The sequence below is a fragment of the Scyliorhinus torazame genome, chromosome 4 (genome assembly GCF_047496885.1).
Source record: "Scyliorhinus torazame isolate Kashiwa2021f chromosome 4, sScyTor2.1, whole genome shotgun sequence".
Lineage (NCBI taxonomy): Eukaryota > Metazoa > Chordata > Chondrichthyes > Carcharhiniformes > Scyliorhinidae > Scyliorhinus > Scyliorhinus torazame.
This window is the reverse complement of record NC_092710.1, coordinates 109,848,768-109,874,715: the sequence shown is the minus strand read 5'-3', so window position 1 is coordinate 109,874,715 and position 25,948 is coordinate 109,848,768. Positions and strand designations below refer to the sequence as shown.

Here is a 25,948-nt window from a genome sequence, read left to right as displayed (position 1 = left end):
ATAGACAGGAGCATCACGAGCTTCGTGTGGGCAGGGAAAGTTCCGAGAATAAGGAGGGGGTTCCTTCAGCGTAGTAGGGACAGAGGAGGATTGGCACTACCGAACTTGGGCGATTACTATTGGGCCGCCAATGTGGCAATGATACGTAAATGGATGATGGAGGGTGAGGGAGCGGCGTGGAAAAGACTGGAGAGAAAGTCCTGTAAAGGGACGAGTTTAGAGGCGCTGGTGACGGCGCCGCTACCGATCTCACCTAAAATGTTTACCACGAACCTGGTGGTGGCGGCAACATTGAATATCTGGGGACAGTGGAGGCGACAGAGAGGGGTGAGGGGAGCCCTGGTGGGGTCCCCAATCAGGAACAACCATAGGTTCGCCCCAGGAAGAATGGATGGAGGATTTCAGAGCTGGTACCAGTTGGGAATTAGGAGGGTGGGAGATTTATTTATAGATGGGACTTTTGCGAGCTTGGGAGCATTTGAGGAAAAGTATAAGTTGCCCCGGGGAAATTTCTTGAGATATATGCAGGTGAGGGCGTTTACTAGACAACAGGTGAGGGAATTTCCGTTGCTCCCGACACAGGGGATACAGGACAGGGTGCTTTTAGGGGTGTGGGTCGGAGAGGGCAAGGTGTCAGAGATTTACCGAGAGATGAGGGAAGAGGGGGAGGAGTCGGTGGGCGAACTAAAAGGAAAGTGGGACGAAAAACTAGGGGAGGAGATAGAGGAGGGTATGTGGGCTGATGCCCTAAGCAGGGTAAATTCCTCTTCCTCATGCGCCAGGCTTAGCCTGATTCAATTTAAGGTGCTACATAGAGCACACATAACGGGAGCAAGATTGAGCAGGTTCTTTGGAGTGGAGGACAAATGTGGGAGGTGTGGTGGGAGCCCGGCAAACCACGCACATATGTTTTGGGCGTGCCCGGCACTGGAAGGGAGTGACGGGAGTGATTTCACGGGTGGTGAAGGCCCGGGTCAAACCAGGCTGGGGGTTAGCTCTATTTGGAGTTGCGGAAGAGCCGGGAGTGCAGGAGGCGAAAGAGGCCGACGTTGTGGCCTTTGCGTCCCTAGTAGCCCGGCGCAGGATCCTACTCATGTGGAAGGAGGCGAAACCCCCCGGACTGGAGGCCTGGGTAAATGATATGGCGGGGTTCATTAAACTGGAGCAGATAAAGTTTGCCCTGAGAGGATCAGCTCAAGGGTTCACCAGGCGGTGGCAGCCATTTCTCGACTACCTAGGGGAACGTTAAAGGGAAGACAGATGACCAGCAGCAGCAACCCAGGGGGAAGGGGGGGGAGGGGAGAGGGGGGGGGGGTTTAGTTTAGTTTAGGTCAAAGATAAAGGGGTTTTGTTACTTGTGTATTGTTAAAAATTTCTGTATTATTGTTGCGTTTGCTTTGTAAGAGGGGAAAAATTGTTTGGGAAAAAAATTTCAATAAAACATATTTTTTTAAAAAAGGGATATACGCAACAACTGAGCATCCTCAGCTCTTTGGGTTAGAGATTTCCAAAGGTTCACAACCTTTGAGTGAAGAAATGTCTCCTCATTTGGTTCCAAATGGCCACGTACAACAATCTTCTCATCCCTCGAATCAGTCTTATGAACCTTCGCTGCACTCCCTCGGAGGCAAATATATGCATTCATAGGTAAGGAGAACAAAACAGTACTCCATACTCCAGGTACCTCACCAAGACCCCGTTGGACTTCTTTGCTCTTATTCTCTAATTGGTTTATCATAAAGGCTTATATACCATTTGCTTTTCTATTTCTCCTGTCAAAATGGCTAGCTTCACATTTCACCACATTATATTCCACTTGCCACATTATTGCCCATTCACTTAACATGTCTAAATCCTGTTGCGGCCTCTTTGATGTCTTCACCACAGCTGAGTTTCCCATTTGACTCTGTATTGTTAGCAAACCTGGGTACCTTACACCAGTTATTATTAAACTTTTTTGTTTGAAGGACCGTTTTTCAATAGGATTGGTAATTATGAACCTGCCCATCTAAATTATAATATTGTAAATTCATTGCACATTTATATATCTAAATGAAAAAGTTATTTATTTATTTTTAAATTTAGAGTACCCAATTCATTTTTTCCAATTAAGGGAACATTTAGCATGTTCTATTCACCTACCTTGCAGATCTTTGGGTTGTGGGGGCGAAACCCACGCAAACACAGGGAGAATGTGCAAACTCCACACGGACAGTGACCCAGAGCCGGGATCGAACCTGGGACCTCGGCGCCGTGAGACTGCAGTGCTACCACTGCGCCACCGTGCTGCCCAATGTAAAAGTTAATTAATGCTGTTACAGAAACTTGCATAAACCTTTGCGGGCAGCAGTGGTTAGCACTGTCACTTTACAGCGCAGGGTCCCAGGATTGATTCCCGGCTTGGCTTACTGTCTGCGGAGTCTGCACGTTCTCCCTGTCTCTGCGTGGGTTTCCTCCAGGTGCTCCGGTTCCTCCCACAAGTCGAAAGACGTGCTGTTAGGTAATTTGGACATTCTGAATTCTCCCTGCACGTACCTCAACAGGCGCTGGAATGTGGCGACTCGAGGCTTTTTACAGTAACTTCATTGCAGTGTTAATGTAAGCATACTTGTGACAATAAAGATTATTATTATTGGAGCTGTCTGACATAAATGACATTGATGTGATTGGTGATGTGAAAACCTTAATCTTCCCTTTAGCTGAGAGGTGAACGTACAGGTTCAGCAACATGCTTGTTAAATATTTCACCACATGACACATCCCTTCTTTTCCTGGAATGAGATTAAGTTTATTGCCTCCTGTTGGGAGTTTCAGGTGTATCCTTCAACCACCTGTCTACTCACTGCACAGCTGCTGAGTGTATCTGGGATTTTTTTCAAACCCCTTTGCTCATCCATGCTAACCTGCGCATCTTTGGACTGTGGGAGGAAACCAGAGCCGCTTTAGGAAACCCACGCAGACACACGGAGAACGTGAAAACTCCACAGTCACCCAAAGCCAAAATTTAACCTGGGTCCCTGGCACTGTGAGGTAACAGTGCTAACCATTTTGCCACCATGCTGCCCCTTATGTAAAAACTTAATAACTCTACTTGATTCATAAATACTAGATTATTGTATCTTGTAGGTCATGCACAACTGAGGACCCTAGTGTGAGAAATTAAAAATCTGGATCTTGGAGGTTTTTCTTTTAACCAGAAAGGTTTTACACCTCAACTCTAAACCTTACACTACAACCATCTAAGACTTCTACACATCGCCAATTCTGGCCTCTTAAACATCCTTATTTTTAATTGCCCCACCACCGTGGCTCTGCTTTCGGTTTCCTCAGGCCCCAAGCTCTGGAATTCCTGCCCCAAACCTCTCCAACTCACTTTCCTTCTTTAATATGTTCCATAATCTGACCTAATATCTTATTATGTGGCTGGATGTCGAAGAATGCTCAGTGATTCGCCTTGGAACGTTTTATGACGTTGAAGGCACTGTATAAAGCTAAGTTGTTGTTGTGCACTCACAACCTCTTGTTGGTTTGGAACTGGTCTGAGATGGTCAGGAAACTTCTATATCCAGCTTCGCTGATCGTATTTAATAATAATCTTTTATTGTTACAAGTATGCAGTTACTGTGAAAAGCCCCTAGTCGCCACATTCTGGCGCCTGTTCGGGTAAGCCGGTACGGGAATTGAACCCGTGCTGCTGGCCTTGTTCTGCATTACAAACCAGCTGCCTAGCCCACTGAGCTAAAGTGGCCTTTCAGGCCTGTGCATGGTGGCACAGTGGTTAGCATTGCTGCCTCACAGCTCCAGGGACCCGAGTTCAATCCCGGCCTCAGGTGACAGTCTGTGCGGAGTCTGCACATCCTCCCCGTGTGTGCGTGGGTTTCCTCCGGGTGCTCCGGTTTCCTCCCACAGTCCAAAGATGTGCGGGTTAGGTGGATTGGCCATGATAAATTACCCTTAGTGTCCAAAATTGCCCGTGGGGTTACTGGGTTCTGGGGATAGGGTGGCGGTGTTGACCTTGGGTAGGGTGCTCTTTCCAAGAACTGGTGCAGACTCGATGGGCTGAATGGCCTCCTTCTGCTCTGTAAATTCTATGATAAAGTGGATTGGCCACGCTAAATTGCCCCTTAGTGTCCAAAATGTTAGGTGGGCTTACTGGGATAGGGTGGAGGCATGGCTTTAAGTAGGCTGCTCTTTCCAAGGGCCACTGCAGACTCGATGAGCTGAATGGCCTCCTTCTGCACTGTAAATCCTATGAGTATGATGTCAAAATTGTTCCAAGTAGGGGCAGCACGGTAGCGCAGTGGGTTAGCCCTGCTGCCTCACGGGGCCACGGTCCCAGGTTCAAATCCCGGCCTTGGGTCGCTGTCCGTGTGGAGTTTGCATATTCTCCCAGTGTCTGCGTGGGTTTTGCCCCCAAAACCCAAAGATGTGCATGGTAGGTGGATTGGCCACGCTAAATTGTCCCTTAATTGTAAAAAAAAATGAATTGGGTACTCAAAATTTTTTTTTAATGTTCCAAGGCCCTCTTTGACCCAGTTAATCCTGATTTCCCCGCCCCCGCGGCACTTTAGAGGCAGCACCATGTTGGAGTGCACCACCTCCTCACCTCACGGCTGCCAGCACTTGTTGGGCATGCGCCTGGTGGTGGCTCGGACGTCACCAACCACCACACCTGCGCGCGCAGATCCGCCATCCATTGACCCATCAACCAATCGCCGCCTTCCTCGCTTAACGTCACAATCGGGCCAATGGGAGCACGCGGTCAATGGTAGCCCTGGCGGCGACCAATCGCCGAGCTTGTCTCAGCGGGATCGCGGGGTAGCGCGTAGAAACGGACAACAAACATGGCGGAAGGTAAGCAGATTGCTTTGGAGTTGGTTGAACTTCCTTTTAAAAAAAAAAACCAGTTCGGCTGCTTATTATCAATGTCCTGGGTGGGAGGCACTTGCTGAGTGTCGCCTGAGAGGAAGGAGCTGAAGCTGGGCTCGCTGAGTTGAGGTTTGGGGGAATCCCCGCACCAAGTGTGGCGTGGCCAGGCCGCAAAGCCGGCTGTATTTCAGTATTTCATATTGGCTTGTCAGCACGACTGTTAGCAGTATGTGGGCGTAGAGGTTTGCGGGGGAATGTTAAACAACAACACGACTATCTGTTGTAACCAACAACTTTAGCTCCTCTAAAACCAAAATACTGCGAATGCTGGAAATCTGAAATAAAATCATAAAATGCTGTAAAAATCTCAGCAGGTCTGTGGAGCGAGAAATAAAGAGTTAACCTCTCGAGTCTGTATGACTCTTCCTCAGAGCAACTTTGGCTCAAATTGACTCTCGGTTTCCCTCCACGTCTTAACAATTAAACTTCTTATCCATGTGTTTAAATCCCTCTAAGCTCTCTTCCTATCTCTCTGACTTACTCCAGTCTCGCATGTTGTCCCTTGTGCAGTCCTACTATTAACAATCTGCTTAAGTCCCAATCAGAAATTTGCTTTACCTCTGTGTCCTTTTTAAGATCTATGTTAAACCCATCTCTTTGACCAGACTTTTGAATATTACCCCAGAATTAATTCTGTGGTTCATCGTCTATTTTTCCTCTATGTCTGTGAAGTGCCTCAGACTGTTTTTGGACATTAAACGTGTTAAATAAATGCAAGTTATTTAAATGTCATTTAACTAGAGTATAGTTAATACTTGCATGTAGCCCCTGAGGTGTCATAGTAATTAATGGTATATAAAATAAAGGCCTTAACATTTATGTAATGCATTTTATGATATCTTGCACAAGTGATGTCACCTCTGAAGCATTGTCAGCTTACATTTTGTTCAGGTTTCTGGAGACCAGCTTGAACCTGTGAAATAAGGTTCAGAGGGGGAAATACGAACTTGGACCCAGTGGGGGTGAATAGGGTGTTTAGGGACTTTTATAGCAGGCTGTACGAGTTGGAACCCCCAGCCGGGTGGAGGGGATGAGGCGATTTTTGGAGGGACTGGAGTTTCTGAGGGTGGAGGACGAGCTGGTGGAGGGCCTAGTGGCCCCAATTGGGCTGTTTGAAGTGGTGGAGGGGCTGGGGCCCTTGCTGATGAGGGGGTTTAATGAGGCTAGGGAACGAGGGGTGCCCCCCCCCCCCCAACGATGTCACAGGCCTCAATCTCTCTTATCCTGAAGTGGGATAAGAACCCACTTCAGGATAAGTTGGGGAGGTTTTAAACTGATGTGTCAGGGGGATGGGAACCAGATTAGGAAGTTCGAGGTCAGTAAAGAGGCAGCAACTAAAGCCAGTAAGGTACTAGATAATAAACTCAATGTGACTAAGGGGAAGAGTAGACAGGGAAGAGATGATGAACGCAAAGGGACAGGTGGTCTGAGGTGCATTTGTTTCAATGTGAGAAGTGTAGCAGGTAAGGCAGATGAAGTTAGGGCTTGGATTAGTACTTGGGAATATGATGTTATTGGTATTACTGAGACTTGGTTGAGGGAAGGGCAAGACTGGCAACTAAATATCCAGGGTATAGATGCTTCAGGAGGGATAGAGAGGGAAGTAAAAGGGGTGGAGGAGTTGGATTACTGGTCAGAAATGATATCACAGCTGTGATTAAGGAGGGCACAATGGAGGATTCGAACACTGAGGCAATATGGGTAGAGCTAAGAAATAGGAAGGGTGCAGTAACATTACAAAGAACAAAGAAAAGTACAGCACAGGAACAGATCGTTCGGCCCTCCAAGCCCGTACCAACCATGCTGCCCGACTAAACTACAATATTCTACACTTCCTGGGTCCGTATCCCTCTATTCCCATCCTATTCATGAATTTGTCAAGATGTCCCTTAAATGTCACTATCGTCCCCCACCACCTCCTCCAGCAGCGAGTTCCAGGCACCCACTACCCTCTGTGTAAAAAAACTTGCCTCGTACATCTACTCTAAACCTTGCCCCTCGCACCTTAAACCTATGCCCCCTAGTAATTGACCCCTCTACCCTGGGGAAAAGCCACTACTGGCTTTGTTGGGACTTTACTACAGGCCAACCAAAAGCGAACGTGAATTAGAGGTACAAATATGTAGACAGATTATAGAAAAATGTAGGAGCAATAGGGTGGTCGTGATGGGAGATTTTAACTTCCCCAACATTGAATGGGACTCGTGTAGTGTTGGAGGCGTAGATGGAGCAGAATTTGTAAGGAGCATCCAGGAGAGTTTTTTAGAGCAGTATGTAAATAGTCCAACTCGGAAAGGGGCCATACTGGACCTGGTATTGGGGAATGATCCCGGCCAGGTGGTTGAAGTTTCAGCCGGGGATTACTTTGGGAATAGCGATCACAATTCCGTAAATTTTAGAATACTCATGGACAAAGACGAGAGTGGGCCTAAAGGAAGAGTGCTAAATTGGGGAAAGGCCAAGTATAACAAAATTTGGCAGGAGTTTGGGAATGTGGATTGGGAGCAGCTGTTCAAGGGTAAATCCACATTTGAAATGTGGGAGTCTTTTAAGGAAAGGTTGATTAGAGTGCAGTGTCCCTGTGAAAATGAGGGATAGAAATGGCAAGATTAGGGAACCATGGATGATGGGTGGAATTGTGAGACTAGCTAAGATGAAAAAGGAAGCATGCATAAGATCTAGGCGACTTAAAACTGATGAAGCTTTGGAGGAATATCGGGAAAGTAGGACAAATCTCAAACATGCAATAAAGTGGTCATGAAATATCTTTGGCTAACAGGATTAAGGAAAATCCCAAAGCCTTTTATTCGTATATAAGGAGCAAGAGGGTAACTAGAGAAAGGATTGGCCCACTCAAAGACAAAAGAGGGAATTTGTGTGTGGAGTGAGAGGAAATGGGTGCGATTCTTAATGAGTACTTTGCATCGGTATTCACCAAGGAGAGGGATATGACGGATGTTGAGGCTAGGGATGGATGTTTAAATACTCTAGGTCAAGTTGGCATAAGGAAGGGGGATGTTTTGGGTATTCTAAAAGGCATTAAGGTGGACAAGTCCCCAGGTCCGGATGGAATCTATCCCTGGTTACTGACGGAAGCGAGGGACGAAATAGCTGAGGCCTTAACAGATATCTTTGCAGCATCCTTGAGCACGGGTGAAGTCCCGGAGGACTGGAGAATTGCTAATGTTGTCCCTTTGTTTAAAAAGGGTAGCAGGGATAATCCAGGGAATTATAGACCTGTGAGCTTGACGTCAGTGGTAGGCAAACTGTTGGAGAAGATACTGAGGGATAGGATCTATTCGCATTTGGAAGAAAGTAGACTATCAGTGGTAGGCAGCATGGTTTTGTGCAGGGAAGGTCATGTCTTACAAATCTAATAGAATTATTTGAGGAAGTGACAAAGTTAATTGATGAGGGCAGGGCTGTAGATGTCATATACATGGACTTCAGTAAGGCGTTTGATAAAGTTTCCCATGGCAGGTTGATGGAAAAAGTGAAGTCGTATGGGGTTCAGGGTGTACTCGCTAGATGGATAAAGAACTGGCTGGGCAACAGAAGAGAGTAGTGGTGGAAGGGAGTGCCTCAAAATGGAGAAAGGTGACTAGTGGTGTTCCAGAACTTCTTCACCCAAAGGGTTGTGAATCTATGGAATTCCTTGCCCAGTGAAGCAGTAGAGGCTCCTTCATGAAATGTTTTTAAGATAAAGATAGATAGTTTTTTGAAGAATAAAGGGATTAAGGGTTATGGTGTTCGGGCCGGAAAGTGGAGCTGAGTCCACAAAAGATCAGCCATGATCTCATTGAATGGTGGACCAGGCTCGAGGGGCCTGCTCCTAGTTCTTATGTTCAGGTCCATTGTACTCTGAAGGTGGCAACGCAGGTCGATAGAGTGGTCAAGAAGGCATACAGCATGCTTGCCTTCATCGGACGGGGTATTGAGTACAAGAGTCGGCAAGTCATGTTACAGTTGTATAGGACTTTTATTAGGCCACATTTGGAATACTGCGTGCAGTTCTGGTCGCCACATTACCAGAAGGATGTGGATGCTTTAGAGAGGGTGCAGAGGAGGTTCACCAGGATGTTGCCTGGTATGGAGGGTGCTAGCTATGAAGAAAGGTTGAGTAGATTAGGATTGTTTTTGTTGGAAAGACGGAGGTTGAGGGGGGGACCTGATTGAGGTCTACAAAATTATGAGAGGTATGGACAGGATGGATAGCAACAAGCTTTTTCCAAGAGTGGGGGTGTCAATTACAAGGGGTCACGATTTCAAGGTGAGAGGGGGAAAGTTTAAGGGGGATGTGCGTGGAAAGTTTTTTACGCAGAGGGTGGTGGGTGCCTGGAACGCTTTGCCAGCGGAGGTGGTAGAGGCGGGCACGATAGCATCTTTTAAGATGCATCTAGACAGATATATGAACGGGTGGGGAACAGAGGGAAGTAGATCCTTGGAAAATAGAAGACAGGTTTAGATAAAGGTTCCAGATCGGCGCAGGCTGGGAGGGCCAAAGGGCCTGTTCCTGTGCTGTCATTTTCTTTGTTCTTAAGAACCCGGAACAATGTGGGTCATAGACCAATCTCCCTTCTAAATGTAGACGCCAAGCTGCTGGCCAAGATCTTCGCCTCGGGGATGGAGAATTGTGTGCCAGGGATGATAGGGGTTTGTGAAAGGGAGGCAGTTAATGGCTAACATCAGAAGGCTGCTAAATGTGATTGTGATGCCCTCTAAGGGAAGGGAGGTAGAGGTGGTGGTTGCCATGGATGTGAAGAAGGCCTTTGATCAGGTGGAGTGGGTGGTCCTGAGGATCCTAGGGGAATTTGGCCGTTTTTCGGGGTACAAATTGAATATGGGCAAAAGCGAGGACTTTGCAATTCAGGCGAGGGGGCAGGAGAGGAAATTGTGGGAGGCGGCCGGGCCGTTCATGATGGTGGAAGGGAGTTTTCGGTATTTGGGTATCCAGATGGCACGGGGGTGGGAGCAGCTACACAAGCTGAATTTGGCTCGGTTAGTAGAGCAGATGAAGGAGGACTTTAGAAGTGGGATATGCTCCCGTTGTCACTGGTGGGGAGGGTGCAGACGGTAAAGTTGAAGATTCTCCCGAGGTTTTTGTTTGTATTTCAGTGCCTGCCTATTTTTATTCCAGAGGCTTTTTTTGCAAGAGGGTGAACACTGTGATCTCTGGGTTCGTATGGGCGGGTAAAACCCTGCGGGTAAAGAAGGTGCTTGGGGGGTGGGGTGCTGGCCCTACCGAATTTCAGGAACTACTATGGGCGGCGAACATAGCAATGATCACGAAGTTGGTAGTGGGGGAGGGGTCGGTGTGGGAGCGGATGGAGGAGGCATCATGGAGGGGCACTGGTAACGGCACCTCTGCCGTTCTCGCCGGTTTGGTACTCCACAAGCCCGGTGGTCGTGACGGCTTTGAGGGTGTGGGGACAGTGGCGGAATTATATGGGAGTGGAGAGAGCGTCAGCGTGGGCTCCAATTTGTGCCTGGGGGGCTAGATTGGGGGGGTTTCGGAGGTGGCAGCGAGCTGGGATTGAGCGGTTAGGGGTCCTGTTTATTGACGGCAGCTTTCCGTGCTTGAAGGACTTGGGGGAGGAGTTTGAGCTGCCAGGTGGGTAAGGGTTCCGCTCCGTGCAGGTGAGGGACTTTGTGTCCGTGTAGAATTTGCACATTCTCCCCATTTTTGCGTAGGTTTTGCCGCCGCATCCAAAGATGTGCAGGATAGGTGGATTGCCCACGCTGAATTGGGCACTCTAAATTAATTTTTTTTTAAAAGATGAGGGACTTTGCACGGAGTCAAGTTTCAACCTTTCCCCACCTACCAACCCAGTGGATGCAGGACACGGTAGTGTCGAAAACGGGAGTGGGGAAGGGGAAGGTCTCGGAAATTTATAAAGAGCTCATGGAATGGTAGGGAAAACCGATAGGGGAGGTAAAGCGAAAATGGGAGGGAGTTGGACAAGGAGTTAAGAGGCGGGACTGTGGGAGGATGCCTTGGGTAGGGTTAACGCGTCCTCGTCAGGCTTGGCCTAATACAATTTTTTTTTAGAAAATATTTTATTGAAGCATTTGTAATTTTTAGTTTTAACAATCTAACATTTGTTAAACAACCGAGTGGGCCAACACACGCAACAACGTTAAAATAACATCCCTGCGACCCCCCCCCCCCCCCCCCCCCGCCCTGTCTCCTGATTACCCGTATATTAAGTTCCCTGTCCTTGTCTTACACTACCATGCCTCCCATTTTCCTCTCTCCCCCCCCCCCCCCCCCCCGATTTTCCCCCTCAAGGCGAACTTAATTTTTTCCAGACTGAGAATCCCTGCTATGTCACTAACCCATAGCCTAACACAATTCAAGGTGGTCCACAGGCCGCATATGACTGTGGCCTATGTGAGCAGGTTCTTTGAAGGGGTGGAGGATAGGTGTGTGCGGGAGGGCCCACAAATCATGTTTTGGGCATGTCCGAAGCTTAGGCGATTCTGGCAATGATTTGTCGATGTCATGTCCACGGTATTAAAGGTACGGGTGGTTCCAAATCCAGAGGTGGTGATTTTTGGTGTCGGAAGATCCAGGGGCCGAGAGAGGCTGATATGTTGGCCTTTGTCTCCCTGGTAGCCCGGAGATGGATCTTATTGGCGTGGAGGGACTCGAATGGGTCAGTGACATGGCTGGGTTTCTCAGGCTTGAGAAGATTGTTCACCCTGAGAGGATTGATGCTCAGGTTTGCCCGGTGGTGGCAGCAGTTTATTGACGTTTTGGGGGAAAATTAAGCAGTCAGCAGATACAAAGCAGGGGGGGGGGGTGTTGTTGGTTGTGGTGGGAAATAGTTAATAGTGGGAAAGGGGGACTGGGAAACTGTATGTAAGCCATGATGGCTGGGTCTGGTTGTTGGTTGGGTGGGTGTTATTTACTTTGTTGGTTTTTCTCTTGAAAATTGTTGTTAAAAATTATAAATGCTTTCATGAAATATTTTCAAAAGAAAAAACTCTGCTTTTGCTACAAGCTTCACTAATTTCTGAACTAACACATTTCTGCTATCTGGAGGTCAGTAGACAACTCCCTATATATACAGTTTTAAGTCATCTCTTTTACCTTGGTTCTAACAAATCTCTGCTGATTGCCATCATTTACCTATAAGCCTCTATTACTGATATTGTAAGAGTATCTTGAATCAATAAGGCTTCTCTCTTTTACTAGTTTCCATATATTTTCTGAAGACTTTGGTTGGAATTCTCCAGTCGTTGGGATTCCCTCGGACAGCGTGCCCCTGCCCCTGGGTTTCCCAGCGACATGGGTGGCTTCAATGGTAAATCCCATTGACACAGCAGGAGTAATGAATCCCGCTGTCAGCAAACACCAAACTGCCAAGAAACTTTTGACTGGGGGAATGGAGAATCCACCCCTTTGTCCTGGAATATTTAACTTCCAATCATGACTAGCTTGTTGTCATTTCTCTACAATGACCACCATGTCATACTTTCTATTCTGTATATTAGCCTCCAAATTATTGTTTATTTTACATACTATTACCCGATAGTGTATAAATTTGGCAAAAGACCAATATTTGTCCTTCTGTCCTAATGTTCTTTCCTGTATTGTATACCTGAACATATTTCTTATTTGCCACTCCGCCTGAAACTACTTTAGTTATTTCAGTATTCATGTTATCAGGGAGTATCTATATCCCTGTTTGTAACCTGATTCTGATCTTGTCTCTCTTTTATTATATTTAAATTATAATTTCTGCTATTACTTCTTACTGAGTCAACCTGCCCCACCACATTTATTAAAGTCCTTATTACCACCCTATTTATCCTTTCCACTAGGATCTTGGTACCAGCTGGGTTCAGGAACAGCATGTCCCATTTGTACAGCTACGTCATGGCCCTATACTTGCGCCAGTGTCCAATGAAATTGAACCCTTCTTTCCCCAAAGAGTTTCCCACATGGTCACCTTCTTGTTTGTTCAATTAGCATGTAGCTCGAGTAATAACTCTTGAAATCCTACTTTTATTTAGCTCCTATTGCCTGGTACAGCAGGACCTCCTCCAATTACTTCCCCAAGTCATTGGTCCTGACATGAACCGTGCAACTGAATCTTTCCATCCACATTTTTATCTGGCGCCAACTTGGCAACAGAGATTCTTGATCGTGGCTCCAGAGGATGCCATCAATACCCATAACAGTTATCATTCAGAATTGACGGTCCGATCAACATACAGGAACTCTTTTCCCCCACCCCCCCTCCTCCGAGTATTATCTGGATGAAGAGCCTTTTTGAGATGTCCCAGATAATGATTTTAATGCCAGTGTGTTTACTTTCCTAGAGCCTGGCGATACACTTGCAGAACCAAACCTGGAAGGACAGATGCAGGTAATACTAGACTGGAATAAGTGAGACACAAGAACATATTTCTTGGTTTTTGCTTAGGTAGGACAAAAGTAGCACTGTTCTCAGATGAAGTGTTTTTTTTCAGATATCAGAAAATCCTCATGCGGAATATGGTCTCTCTGAGAACGTGCAGGTACTGAACTGAGCCATGTGGCAGTTTATTCCAGGGACAGGTTCATGCACAGTCAAACCTATGTGCATGCAAGTTTTTCTGTGCAAATCAATTGCAGAGTTATCTTCAATACATATTTGCAATGCCCTGTATAACCATGAGTACTTGGTAAACTTAACCTTCATTAAAGCTTTTCTAATCTCTACAGGGCTGTGTTTGTGGCCAGTCTCTTGAGTCAACAGTGTGTGTGATATAGAGCTAATATGGCATGGGAGTTTAGAATACTGTTCAGTGAATATGCTCTCTTCTGGCCTTGGTTGCATCTTTCTAAATGCTGCTTAGCTCTTCTATTTGCCAGTAGCATTTATTTTCCTAGGCTATCTACTGTCCAATTTTGTATGTAAATAGGTTTGACTGTGCAGACTATAACCATTTATGAGAAGTGGCATTATATTGATGCTTAAAATTCAGTAGTGAGTTTACACATATGGCTGAGTCATGGACTTTTATAAATTATGCAGAATCCTCCCTATTTTTTATTTTTCATTAAACCTTTCCTAATCTCCTCTTTAGAGCTGTGTGGGTGTGTTACCATTCCAGGCAGCATCCAATGAACCAATAATGAGAGTCATAAAAATAATTATGGCTTGGCATTTTAATATAGTTTTTCCTTGAACACTTGGAGAAAGTCTATTAACCATTTAATGCTCTTCTCTTTTAAGGTTCCTTGCTATTCTGACTGCTCTCTTTGTCAGCCTTATCTGATGCTTATTAAATGACCCTCCTGTTGTAAGGTATATTCGGGCAGGAAAATGTTGTGTGTGAAGCCCTTGCAGTCAAATAGCCCACTAAATAGCTGTTTGTGCCTACACATGAGCAATGGACACTTGAGTGAGACAAAGGTGGATCATGAAGAATATCATGTGGAGGACTTGTTTTGGGTTATACAGCATTATGCCAGATTTAATTTGCTGCCCATCATACAAATTCTTTGTTTTGATACACTGCGGTTGAAGGTGTTCCCCACAAGAGTTGTCCTGAATCCTGCTCGCTTAGTGAAGCCAGGCCTGAATGGTGTTTGTCTGGGAGCACTGGCTGCACTCTTGCTTGGGAAGATGAGTAGAAGAGTAAAGTAGGATAATCACAAATTCTACTTTTAAAGTATTCTGTGGAAGGAACTTCATTTGTATTGAACTTTACGTTACTTGTTATTGGTAGTAATACTATTTTATTTGAATTACAAACTGCAACGAAATACTTTGGTTGAAGATGCAAAGTGAAGATTAAAGTTAAAAGCTGTATAATTTTTTTCTCTGAATGGTACAGAGGATAGTTGAAAATGAAAAACTGAATGCGGAGAAAACATCTAAACAGAAAGTGGATCTGCAGTCCCTTCCAACTCGGGCGTATCTGGATCAAACGGTGGTACCCATTCTTTTGCAAGGCCTTTCAGTTCTGGCAAAAGAAAGGTAAGATGTTTATGGAAAGCGAGTATGTACTCTTTTCGGAGCTATGTTGGGGGGGAAAAAATCACCTATTATATATATATATATATATTGTTGAGAGGGCTAAGAGGATTCTTTCAAAAATTACAGGATAAGTGGGAGCTATATTTCAAAGCTATTGCTCTGTGCTTTGTGAGGTGCAAACAATTAATGTACAGAATCAGTAAGTGTCTGAATCTTATTAATGTTGTGAATGTTACTCTTGGTTTAAATATATATATATTAAGCAATGGTCGGTCAGGAGGTCATTGAGCAAAGTCCCATGAGCAGGATAAGATGTACTTGGAGGTCTGTATAGAGCAGCAGTTCTATCCTCAGTAATTTATGTTTTTTGAAAAGTAGTATGGAAGTTGATGCATTCAACAGTTGATACACACACGACTGCGTGGCAAAATTTGGTTCCAACTCCATCTACAAGTTTACTGACGATACGACCATAATGGGCCATATCTCGAATAACGACGAGTCAGAATACAGGAGGGAGATAGAATACCTAGTGGAGTGGTGCAGTGAAAACAATCTCTCCCTCCATGCCAGCAAAACTAAAGAGCTGGTCATTGACTTCAGGAAACAAAGTACTGTACACACCCCTGTCAGCATCAAAGGGGCCGAGGTGGAGATGGTTAGCAGTTTCAAATTCCTAGGGGTGCACATCTCCAAAACTCTGTCCTGGTCCACCCACGTCGACGCTGCCACCAAGAAAGCACAACAGCGCCTATACTTCCTCAGGAAACGAAGGAAATTCGGCATGTCCACATTAACCCTTACCAACATTTACAGATGCACTATAGAAAGCATCCTGTCTGGCTGCATCACAGCCTGGTATGGCAACTGCTCGGCCCAGGACCGCAAGAAACTTCAGAGAGTCGTGAACACCGCCCAGTCCATCACATGAACCTGCCTCCCATCCATTGACTCCATCTACACCTCCCGCTGCCTGGGGAAAGCGGGCAGTATAATCAAAAACCCCTCCCACCCAGCTTACTCACTCTTCCAACTTCTTCCATCGGGCAGGAGATACAGAAGTCTGAGAACACGCACGAACAGACTCAAAAACAGCTTCCCCCTCCGCTGTTACCAGACTCCTAAATGACCCTCTTATGGACTGACCTCATTAACACTACACCCCTCTATGCTTCATCCGATGCCGGTGCTTATGTAGTTACATTGTATACTTTGTGTTGCCCTATTGTATTTTCTTTTATTCCCTTTTCTTCTCATGTACTTAATGATCTGTTGAGCTGCTCGCAGAAAAATACTTTTCACTGTACCTCGGTACACGTGACAATAAACAAATCTAATCCATTCCTCTTGGTTCAAACCCATTCTAGACTAAATGCAATGGAAGTTTGTTCTTAATAGGAAGCGTTTTTGGTAAAATCAGTCCAAAGCGCCAATGATTTACCACATGCTGGGTGCCCATGATGATGGTTAGTGTAGGATTTGACAGTTACTATCTATACATTTGCTAACAGCACTCCTCCAACGTTAGGCATTATAATGAGGTTGGGATCAGCTGGTCAGGGTTGCCTTTCCATTTGCAATTGCCGTTGGCAGCACATATCTCTAGGTAGGTACTTCTTCATTACCTTGTCCTAGGAATATAAGGCTCCTTTTGTACCAGTGTAAATAGAGAGAGATCAAAACTATGCTGCTGGTTTCATGCAGCTGGGATGGGACTGTTTCAGCATTCAAGGCTGAATGATCTCTTGCTCCTAAGCAGAGCCCAGTCAAAATTGTCTAAAACTGGATTGTCTCGCAAAGTTGGAGCACTTCCATTCTTTAAAGTTTGGTAGCAATACGGATACAAAATTTATTAGGGGAAAGAGTTGTGGTGAATGTTTGTATTGTGGACTCTAGAGGGGATGTATCTTCTCCAAGGTTTGGTACGAGGGCCACTGTCGATTTTGTTATAGGTTAATGGCATGGGACTGTGGATGCGGGGCACAATTTCAAATTGTCAGATAATACACAACTTGAAATTGTAGTGAACACGGGTAGATAGTAATAGGCTTCAAAATGACATAGGCTGGTGAAATGGGGGGGACATCTTGAAATTCAACACGGCAAATTGTGAAATGATCCATTTTAGTAGTATGAATGAGAGATAATACAGTCTAAAAAGTTTCAAGAGAAAGACCTAAGGATGCTTGTGCACAATTGGCAGGACAGGTTAACAAAGCAATTCACAAATTGTATAGGTTCCTAGAAACAGTGTACAAAAGCAATGAAGCTTTGCTAAACCTACACAAAATATTAGTTTGACTCCAGCTGGACTACTGTGTCAAATTCCAGGCACCGCACTTTAGGGATGGAGATAAAGATTTTGGAGAAGGTACAAAAGAGACTTACTAAAATGGTCCCAGGGATTGCAGTTATGTGGATAGACTGGAGAAATTAGTGATTTCCTTGAAGCAGAGATGGCTAAGAAATTTGATATTTTGATGCTGAAAATCATGAATGGTTCAGCTTTAATAAATAAAGAGAAACAGTTTCCAATGGCTGACGATAACTAGAGGACACAAGTTGGCAAGAGAATCAGAAGGAACTTTGAGGGAAATTTTTATGCAGCGAATGGTTAGAATTTGGATATGATGGACACAGATGAAGTTTTCGCAAGAGAATTGGATAAATACTTTGAGAACAAATTAGAGGGATGTGGAGTAGAAGGACTAACAGGATTACTATTCGAAAGTGCCGGCGGAGACCCAATGGGACAATTGGCCTCCTTCTGTGTTTCAGTATTCAATTATTCTGAATAACGTAGGTGCTACTTAACTAAAATTGCAGGTAATAATGAAGCTATGTATGTTCACTGTGCTGCCTTTAAAATCTTTGACTGAATCCAATTGTAATCTCATAATTCCATCAATTACTTTCATTCCATTATCTGATCCTTCTTGTGGCTTGTGTTTAGCCTGTAAGGCCATACATATCCGTTACTGAAATATTCAAGTAGGCTAATAATGGTGACAACTGAGAGCAGTTACACAAAACTTCTCACATTTGGGATTATTTCAATTCTCTAGTTTAATTTTTTAGAATATAAATATCAAGGCTAGTAGAGAAATCCTCAGTTCCCACCGGTTGTCTATAGCTTGAATTCCAAATTGAACCTTCTCCGAATGCATTGTGGGCAGTACTGTATCTAAATTCTGGTTACTCGTTTTATAGAATTCTGAACTTACAAGATGCCAAAAGAGCCTTTCCTTCATATTACCGTGGTTCAAAGTAAATGGTGTTAATATATCCATTGAATCCCTACAGTGCAGATGGAGGCAATTTGGCCCAGCGCGTCTGTACTGAACCTCTGAAAGAGGGCCCTACCTCGACCCACTTCTCCGCCGTATCGCCATAACCCCACCTAACCTGCGTCTCTTTTGACGCTAAGGGGCAATTTAGCATGGCCAGTCTATCTAACCTGCACGTCTTTGGACTGTGGGAGGAAACCGGAGCACCCAGAGAAAACTCCAATACCAGAATCAAACCCAGGTCCCTGGCGCTATGAGGCAGCCGTGCTAACCATTGTGCCACCATTTCTTGAAATTATAAATGAAATGAAAATCACTTATTGTCACAAGTAGGCTTCAAATGAAGTTCTGTGAAAAGCCCCTAGTCGCCACATTCCGGCACCTGTTCGGGGAGGCTGGTACGGGATTTGAACCGTGCTGCTGGCCTGCCTTTGTCTTCTTTAAAAGCCAGCCCTTTAGCCCTGTGCTAAACCAGCCCCTGCAGCAAGTGTGACTAGAGTCAGCAGGTTGTGGTTTGAGAATAATCCAATTTTTTGCAACTTTAACAATCCACAAATTAAACAGGAAGCAGAGCACCAAATCTTTGGAACACTTAAATGACTCGAAGAGGACTGGTGTGTGACCTCCATAATGCATGGCTTGACGTGTCTTAATTTTATACTGCCCTGTGTTTTTAAACTGTGAACTTGCATGCTTTGTTTTTAAATTATATGGTCTAACTTCTGCATGTGAGATAAGATTGTACATTAGATGTTTCACAACATCAATTCTGCAACTTAAAAAAAAAGTTAAACTTTTTTTACCATATTGTTTACTTGGTAAATTTTGTTTTCCAGACCTCCCAATCCTATTGAATTCTTGGCCGCTTACCTTCTGAAGAACAAGTCACAGTTTGAAGAGAGAAATTAGCTTACACAGAACTGAAAACGTCACCAGTCCCATGAAGTTGAGAAGGGGGAGGTGACTCTTAGATTATCATGGTGGTTTGTAAAAACAATTGAAAGGAAAAAAATGAGTAAATGCAGAAGACCAGAATATGCATGACGAGGCCAATTATCAATATAAAGAATGGTAACTGCACAGTTATTCACCATTTTCTGTTATTTATGTAAACATTATGATGTTAAATAAACCAGTTGTGTTTTTACATCAGTTCATTAATAGCTATTTGCATCATTCAATATTGCACTTCAGAAAAGACTGCCTTCTTTTGCAGGGAATACCCAAGCAAATTTAACAATGTGGCAGTAGTATTTGAGGAAAGTTTAAGTAATATGGCAAAGGGTAGACATGAAACACAAGATCTGGCTCAAATTATCAACGCTGGGCAGAAAACTAAAAAGGACAATAGACTAGTAATGGGGAATCTTCAAATGCATTGCACTCCTAGGGTGAGGAAAGATAGCATGAAGGGAAATTAAGTGAAGCAGTGTAAAAGGAGATTGAAAGAGGTTATGAAAAGGCCAGCAGGTAACATAAAAGGAAAATAATTATAAAGATATTAAAAATAAAAAAATTGGACAGTAACTGTGACCACTCAAATGAAGGAAAGTCAAGTCATAGAGGATGTAGGTACGGTGAAGATGTTTAAAGTTTCCATTCTGACAAAAGTTGATGTAAGTAATGTAGGTATATGTATAGGTATGGGGCGCAATAAAAGTCAGCGATAAAGGCATTAATTATGAAAAAATGAGCAATATTCAAAATGGTGTAATTGGGCCTAAATGGATTGCATCTCTTGGATTTTGAACAAAGCATGTGGACTTGGAGGCTCTGAACACAATTTTTCAATTTCCTAAAATGCAAAATTGTGTCTCTGAACTGATAGATAGCTAATGCAACGTCTCTGCTCAAGAAGAGAAAAGAGGTAAGTTAGATAACTATAGGCTAGTTGCACAAATGTTTGTAGTGGACAAACCTAGAGATTAAGTTGATAAGCATTTAAAAATGCATGGCAGTGGTAGGTGCAGCAATGCCACTGCGCTACTGTGTTTCCCCAAAAAGTAATGAATAAAGTGTCTTAAGAAGTTATACATCTGGAGACATAACTCTCTGGTTTCCCCAGTGCCGCATTGGGTGGGGGTACCCCCAATGATGCGCTGGGGTATCCCTCTAGGAAGTTCCCATGTAAGGGTTTACCCAGTAATTGTCCAGAAATGCCAAATTGCTCTGGACAATTGAGCTGGGTTGGGAGCCATCTAACAGAAACAATTTAAATCGCTAACTCGGATGGTTCTGCCAGTTTTATCCTGATAATTACATTGAAAGAGTTAAGGGGGAAACAAATTGCCAGAGTAACAATTTAAACGCCTAGACCAAGCCTCGCACGGACACATGGCCTTCCCAGAACATCCCCCAGATTGTCCGAACCACTTTCCTTTGAAACGTCTCCCTTTAAATATCTTGTTTTTGGCAGCTAGTGCCGTAAAGGAGGGGGTGGCCTTGCTTCGCTGCTCCTGCCTCACCCATTCTTGAGTGAGGAAAGTTGGGCGAGACAAGAGCTTTGCAATATTAATTTAGTGGATAATTCCATCAAGATTGTCAGTCTGCTGGGATTCACCCTGAGGAAGTTACGGGCCATGATGTAACTAAGCGCAGCCATATACATGGTAAGTTGGTTGCCAGAAAACACAGGTTAGAGTTGATAGTTATTTCTCAGTTTGGAGAACACGGCCTTATAGCCAGCTCTTATCAAACAAATTTGGCATTGGCAATATCATGTTAAAATTGATACAAAGCTAAGGAATTTTGGGTAACAAGTGAGGAAAGCTATATCACATAGTAAACAAGTGTTATAAGTTTATAGTCTGTCATTGATACCTTTTCAATTTTACTGGAATTAACTATCCAACAGGCTTATCTATGCATCTCTCTTGACATATCATCATAGAATTTACAGTGCAGGAGGCCATTCGGCCTATTGTGTCTGCACCAGCCCTTGGAAAGAGCACCCTACTTAAGCCCACGCCTCCACCCTAACCCTGTAACCCCACCTCCCCTTTTTGGACACTAAGGGCAATTTAGCATGGCCAATCTACCTAACCTGCACATCTTCCCACGCAGACACGAGGAGAACGTGCAGACTCCGCCGAGAATCGAACCTGGGACCCTGGAGCTGTGAAGCAATTGTGCTACCATGCTGCCCATCTATAAACTAGGTCTTTCATACATGATATCGCATGATGATTGAGCAAGCGGACTGTTTACATTTTGGTGATATGAGGCCTGAACCCAATGTCATTTCTGAGGCAGCAAGTGACCATGTAGAGCAACAGTTGATTTTTAAAAATAATTAGTGGGGTATGGGCATTGCTGACTAGGCCAGCATTTATTGCTCATCCCTAATGGCTTTTGAGAAGGTGGCGATGAGCAGACGCCTTGAGTTAGTGAAGTCTTATATGGTGTAGGTACACCTACAGTGCTATTGGGGAGAGAGTTCCAGGATTTTGACCGAGCTACAGTGAAGGAACGGCGATATATTTTCAAGAATGGCTTGAAGGGGAACTTCCAGATGGTGCTGTTCCCATGTACCTGCTGCCTTTGTCCTTCTAGATGGTAGTGGTTGTGGATTCACTTGATTCAGTTAGGACAACTTGCATTCATTTAATAATACAAATGAATATGTTACATTTCTCTGAAACACTTGATCATTTTACTCCACCCGAGAAGGAGGAAGGTGATTTCAGAAGGTCACGAATAAAAGATTTTAGCTGCATGACATTTTCTGCAAATATATTGATACGAATCTTGGGATGATACAGTACAGAAAGCACTCATTTGGCCCATTATGCCTGTGACAGCTCTCTGGTCGAATTATCCAATTAAGACTCTCCCACATGCCCTGTGAATATTTTCCTTATTCCCTTTTGTACGTTATTAATTAACTACTTACGCCACCCTTTCAGCCAGTATTCCAAAATCATAACTTTCTCTCAAAAAAAGTTATTTTGCCAATCATAAATTAATGTACTTTGATCCTTCTGTCCTCATTCTTTTAGAGATGTGGGGATGGTTTTTAAGTTCCAGCACACTAGTTATAATACTTTTACATGAATTAACAATATAGATTTTCTCCCTCCTGAATCCGAGACATCCAAGATTAATTTTATGAAGCTGTAGTCCTGGTGCAAGGCATTGCTATATAGGAACCCAGGTTGGAGTATTCGTAGAATCATAGAATCCCTATGGTGCAGAAGGTGGGCATTCAGCCCATCAGGTCTGCTAGACCCCTCTGAAAGAGCACTCCACCCAAGCCCACTTCCCTGCCTTATCCCAATAACCCCTCAACCTAACCTACACATCCCTGGATACGGGCAATATAGCATAGCCAATCCATCTAATCTGCACATCTTTGGACTGGGAGGAAACCCTCGCAGGTATGGGGAGAATGTGAAAACTTCACACAGACAGTGACCTAAGGCCAGAATTGAACCCGGGTCCCTGGTGCTGTGAGGCAGCAGTGCTAATCACTGTGCCACCTCAAAATCAAAGTGGAGAATGTGGCTTGTGCCCGAGTATATTTATAGCCTTACCCCAGACGTATGCTTCTATTGGATGAAGCTCCACTCCGGGAACAGGATATTGTAAAGTTTATACCTCATTCTAATTTCTAAAAAGGCTGCACTTTATACAATGCATTCAATAAAACATTTTATTGGGTACTTCCCCCAATGATTATAATTGAGATAATTGTGAAATTCTATTTTACTTACTGTACAAAAACCTGAGGTAATGTTTTGGTGAGATTGTTAGGTACAAATCACTTCCTTACACACAGTATTTGCGATTTGTTGCAAATGATCCAGTCGGTGATCACATTCACAGTTCTAGTGCCATTAAACATTTGTTTTAAAGTTCTTTTAAAATAACCAAATGGAATTATCCTTGTAGAGACACATTAATTGGTAAACTCAACATGGAGGTGACTCTTCGTTCACTGACCGGAGGGCCACTGGTTCTGCAACATTATATTTGATTAATTTATGGGTGTGGCATCTCTATAGGCCAGCATTTATTGCCCATCAGAAGGTGGTGATGAGCTGCCATCTTGAACCGCTGCAGTCCCTGAAGCGCAAGCACAGCCACAATGCTGTTAGGGAGGGAATGCTAAGGGTTTGACCCAGCAACAGGGAAGGAATGATATATTTTCAAGTCAGGATTTTGAGTGACTTTGAGGGGAACCTCCAGGTGGGGTTCCCAGGTACCTGCTGCTCTTATCCTTCTAGATGGTAATGGTCGTGGGTTTGGAAGGTGCTGCCGAAGGTGCTGCCTAAGGAACCTTGGTGAGTTCCTGCAGCGCATCTTGTAGATGGTACACTCGGCTGCCATTGTTAGTCAGTGGTGGAGGGATTGAATGCTTGTAGAAGAGGTAGCAATCAAACGGGTGGGCTGCTTTATCCTGGATGATGTTGAGCTTCTTGTGTTGTTGGAGCTGCACTCAACCAGGCAAGAGGAGAGTATTCCATTACACTCCTGACTCATGCCTTGTAGATGGTGAACATCTGCAGGATTCCTAGCTTCTGACCGGTTCTGGTCGCCATAGTATTTATATGGCTAGTTCAGTTAAGTTTCTGGTCAATGGTAACCCCCAGGATGTTGATACTGGGATTCAGCGATGGTAATGTCAAAGGATGATGGTTAGATCCTCTTGATATAGCTGGTCATTGCCTGGCACTTGCATGGCGTAAATGTTACTTGCCACTTCTCAGCCCAAGAGTGGATCGTCCAGGTCTTGCTGCATTTGGACATGAACTGCTTCCGTATCTGAGAAGTCATGAATGGTGCTGAACATTGTGCAGTCATCTGCAAATATCCCCACTTCTGGCCTTATGGTGGAAGGAAGATCATTGATGAAGCAGCTGAAGATGGTTGGGGCTTGCAGGAACTCCTGCAGTGATATCCTGGAGCTGAGATGATTGACCTCCAATCACCACAACCATCTTTCTTTGTGCCAGGTTATGACTAACGAGCGGAGAGTTTTCTCCTGATTCCCATTGACTTTTTGTAGGGTTCCTTGATGCCATACTTGGTCACATGCTGCCTTGATCTCAAGGGCAGTCACTCTCATCTCACCTCTGAAGTTCAGCTCTTTTGTCCATGTTTGAACTGTAATGAGGTCAGGAGCTGAGTGACCCAGGAGGAACCCAAACAGTGTCTGTGAGCAGGTTATTACTGAGTAAGTGCTGCTTGATAGCGCTTTTCTAATGATATGAGTAGGATGATGGGGCAGTAATTGGCTGGGTTGGATTTGTCTGTCCAGGACATACCTGAGCAATTTTGCACCTTGCCAGGTAGGTGCCAGTGTTGTAGCTGTACTGGAACAGCTTGATGAAGGGCACAGAAAGATCTAGAACACAAGTCTTCAGGACTATTGCCGGAATATTGTCAGGGTCCATAGCCTTTGCAGTGTCCAATGCCTTCAGCTATTCCTTGGTATCACATGGAGTGAATTGAATTGGCTGAAGATCTATGATGCTGGGGACCTCCAGAGGAGGCCAAGATGGATCACCCACTTGCACTTCTGGCTGAAGATTGATGCAAATGCTTCAGCCTTATCTTTTGCACTGATGTGCTGGGCAACTCATCATTGAGAATGGGAATATTTGTGGAGCCTCCTCGTCCAGTGAGTTGTTTAATTAGCCACCAATTCACGCTGGATGTGGCAGGACTGCAGAACTTAAAACTGTTGGCTGTGGGATATAATTTACATAAAATGTGTGCATCTTTTACCTTCATATTAGTGATTAAAAATTGATAAATCAATGCTGGGATAATAAACTCACCACCTCCAAATCTTTACTCCATCAAACTCTTTGCCCTCCACCTTGGCGATCAAAAAAACAAAATTCTTCATTGACACACAATAGAATAGTTTCTGTATTTTTCAGTCCGAAACCACTCTGTGCGCTGCACCACATTTTCCATCCGCCTTTCTAGTTTTCCTCCTATTTACTTTTCCAGCTCCTTACACACCAAAAACAAAACCCTTGATGGGGACGGAGTGGGGTAACATAATTAAATGTGGGTTTAGGTTACTGATAAAACTTACTTTTTATAATTTATTTCTATAAACACACTTTGTAAAATTCATTCTTGCACACTTTGCTTGTCAGACTTCAAATGGTTAGAATATTTGCATCATTAAATTATGAATATATAAATGAAAATTCCTTCTTTTAAAGCTCTACAATGTAACATCAGTGATCATTTTTCCCCAACCTTGCACATGGCTACCATCTGTTCAAATGAAGTGGGGTTTTAATCAGACGGGGGTTGGACGCCTTGCTTCCTAAATATAAAACTGGTGGGAAGCAAGTGTGTCCATGAAAGGCCGCACCAGGTTGTCAGTGGAGAAGTAGAACACCAGGCCAAAGGTGATTGAGATGGGGAGTGCAGGCAAGGCTTTCTTAAACACGGCCAGCAGCAGGAGGGTGAGGCACAATCCCTGTCGAAAGCAAAGAGAGAGGGGGTAACTTTGTTGCTACCAATGTACACAATGGGACAAACATAGGATTGCCAACTTTGCTGGGACATATTCCTGGAGCAGTCATCATGTGACCTGTCCCCACTCTCTCACCATTGGTCACCTCAACCCCCCAACATCTGTCCAATATATTTAGATCTAACAAAAGTGTACAAAGGAAAGAAAAAAAACTTTGTAACCAACTCCTTGAATTTTACTCCTGTGTTTTTTTGCTTGCACCCACTTCCCTGGGATATTAATCTTAGTCCCTGGAAAGTTGGCAACCTCCAATGAAA

At 44.3% G+C, this 25,948-nt stretch overlaps 2 protein-coding genes across 3 annotated transcripts in view; one reads left to right on the top strand and one right to left on the bottom strand.

The window, feature by feature from the left end:
• Nucleotides 1-4,741: 4,741 nt before the first annotated feature.
• dpy30 (dpy-30 histone methyltransferase complex regulatory subunit) lies at nucleotides 4,742-19,342 on the top strand. 2 transcript variants are annotated; one of them, XM_072498474.1, is made up of 5 exons: nucleotides 4,752-4,854; nucleotides 13,258-13,304; nucleotides 13,408-13,455; nucleotides 14,761-14,903; nucleotides 19,027-19,342. In XM_072498474.1, exons 1-5 carry the CDS (start codon nucleotides 4,845-4,847, stop codon nucleotides 19,097-19,099), a joined length of 321 nt encoding a protein of 106 aa, XP_072354575.1. In that variant the 5' UTR covers nucleotides 4,752-4,844; the 3' UTR covers nucleotides 19,100-19,342. The 2 variants fall into 2 exon arrangements, with proteins under 2 accessions (XP_072354576.1, XP_072354575.1); XM_072498475.1 differs by lacking the exon at nucleotides 13,408-13,455 and having other exon boundaries at nucleotides 4,742-4,854.
• A 3,485-nt stretch (nucleotides 19,343-22,827) lies between these two features.
• The window catches only part of psen2 (presenilin 2), a 43,476-nt gene continuing 40,355 nt past the window's right edge, over nucleotides 22,828-25,948 (bottom strand). Inside the window, exon 10 of the mRNA XM_072498473.1 lies at nucleotides 22,828-25,634. Coding sequence (XP_072354574.1) covers nucleotides 25,479-25,634 — 156 coding nt within the window. The 3' untranslated portion in view covers nucleotides 22,828-25,478. The remainder of the gene's footprint in view (nucleotides 25,635-25,948) is intronic.

Coding starts and splice junctions, on each gene's coding strand:
- dpy30 (XM_072498474.1), top strand. Junction 13,305..13,407: donor ACCTGGAAGGACAGATGCAG/GTAATACTAGAC, acceptor GTTTTTTTTCAG/ATATCAGAAAATCCTCATGC. Junction 14,904..19,026: donor TCAGTTCTGGCAAAAGAAAG/GTAAGATGTTTA, acceptor TTTGTTTTCCAG/ACCTCCCAATCCTATTGAAT.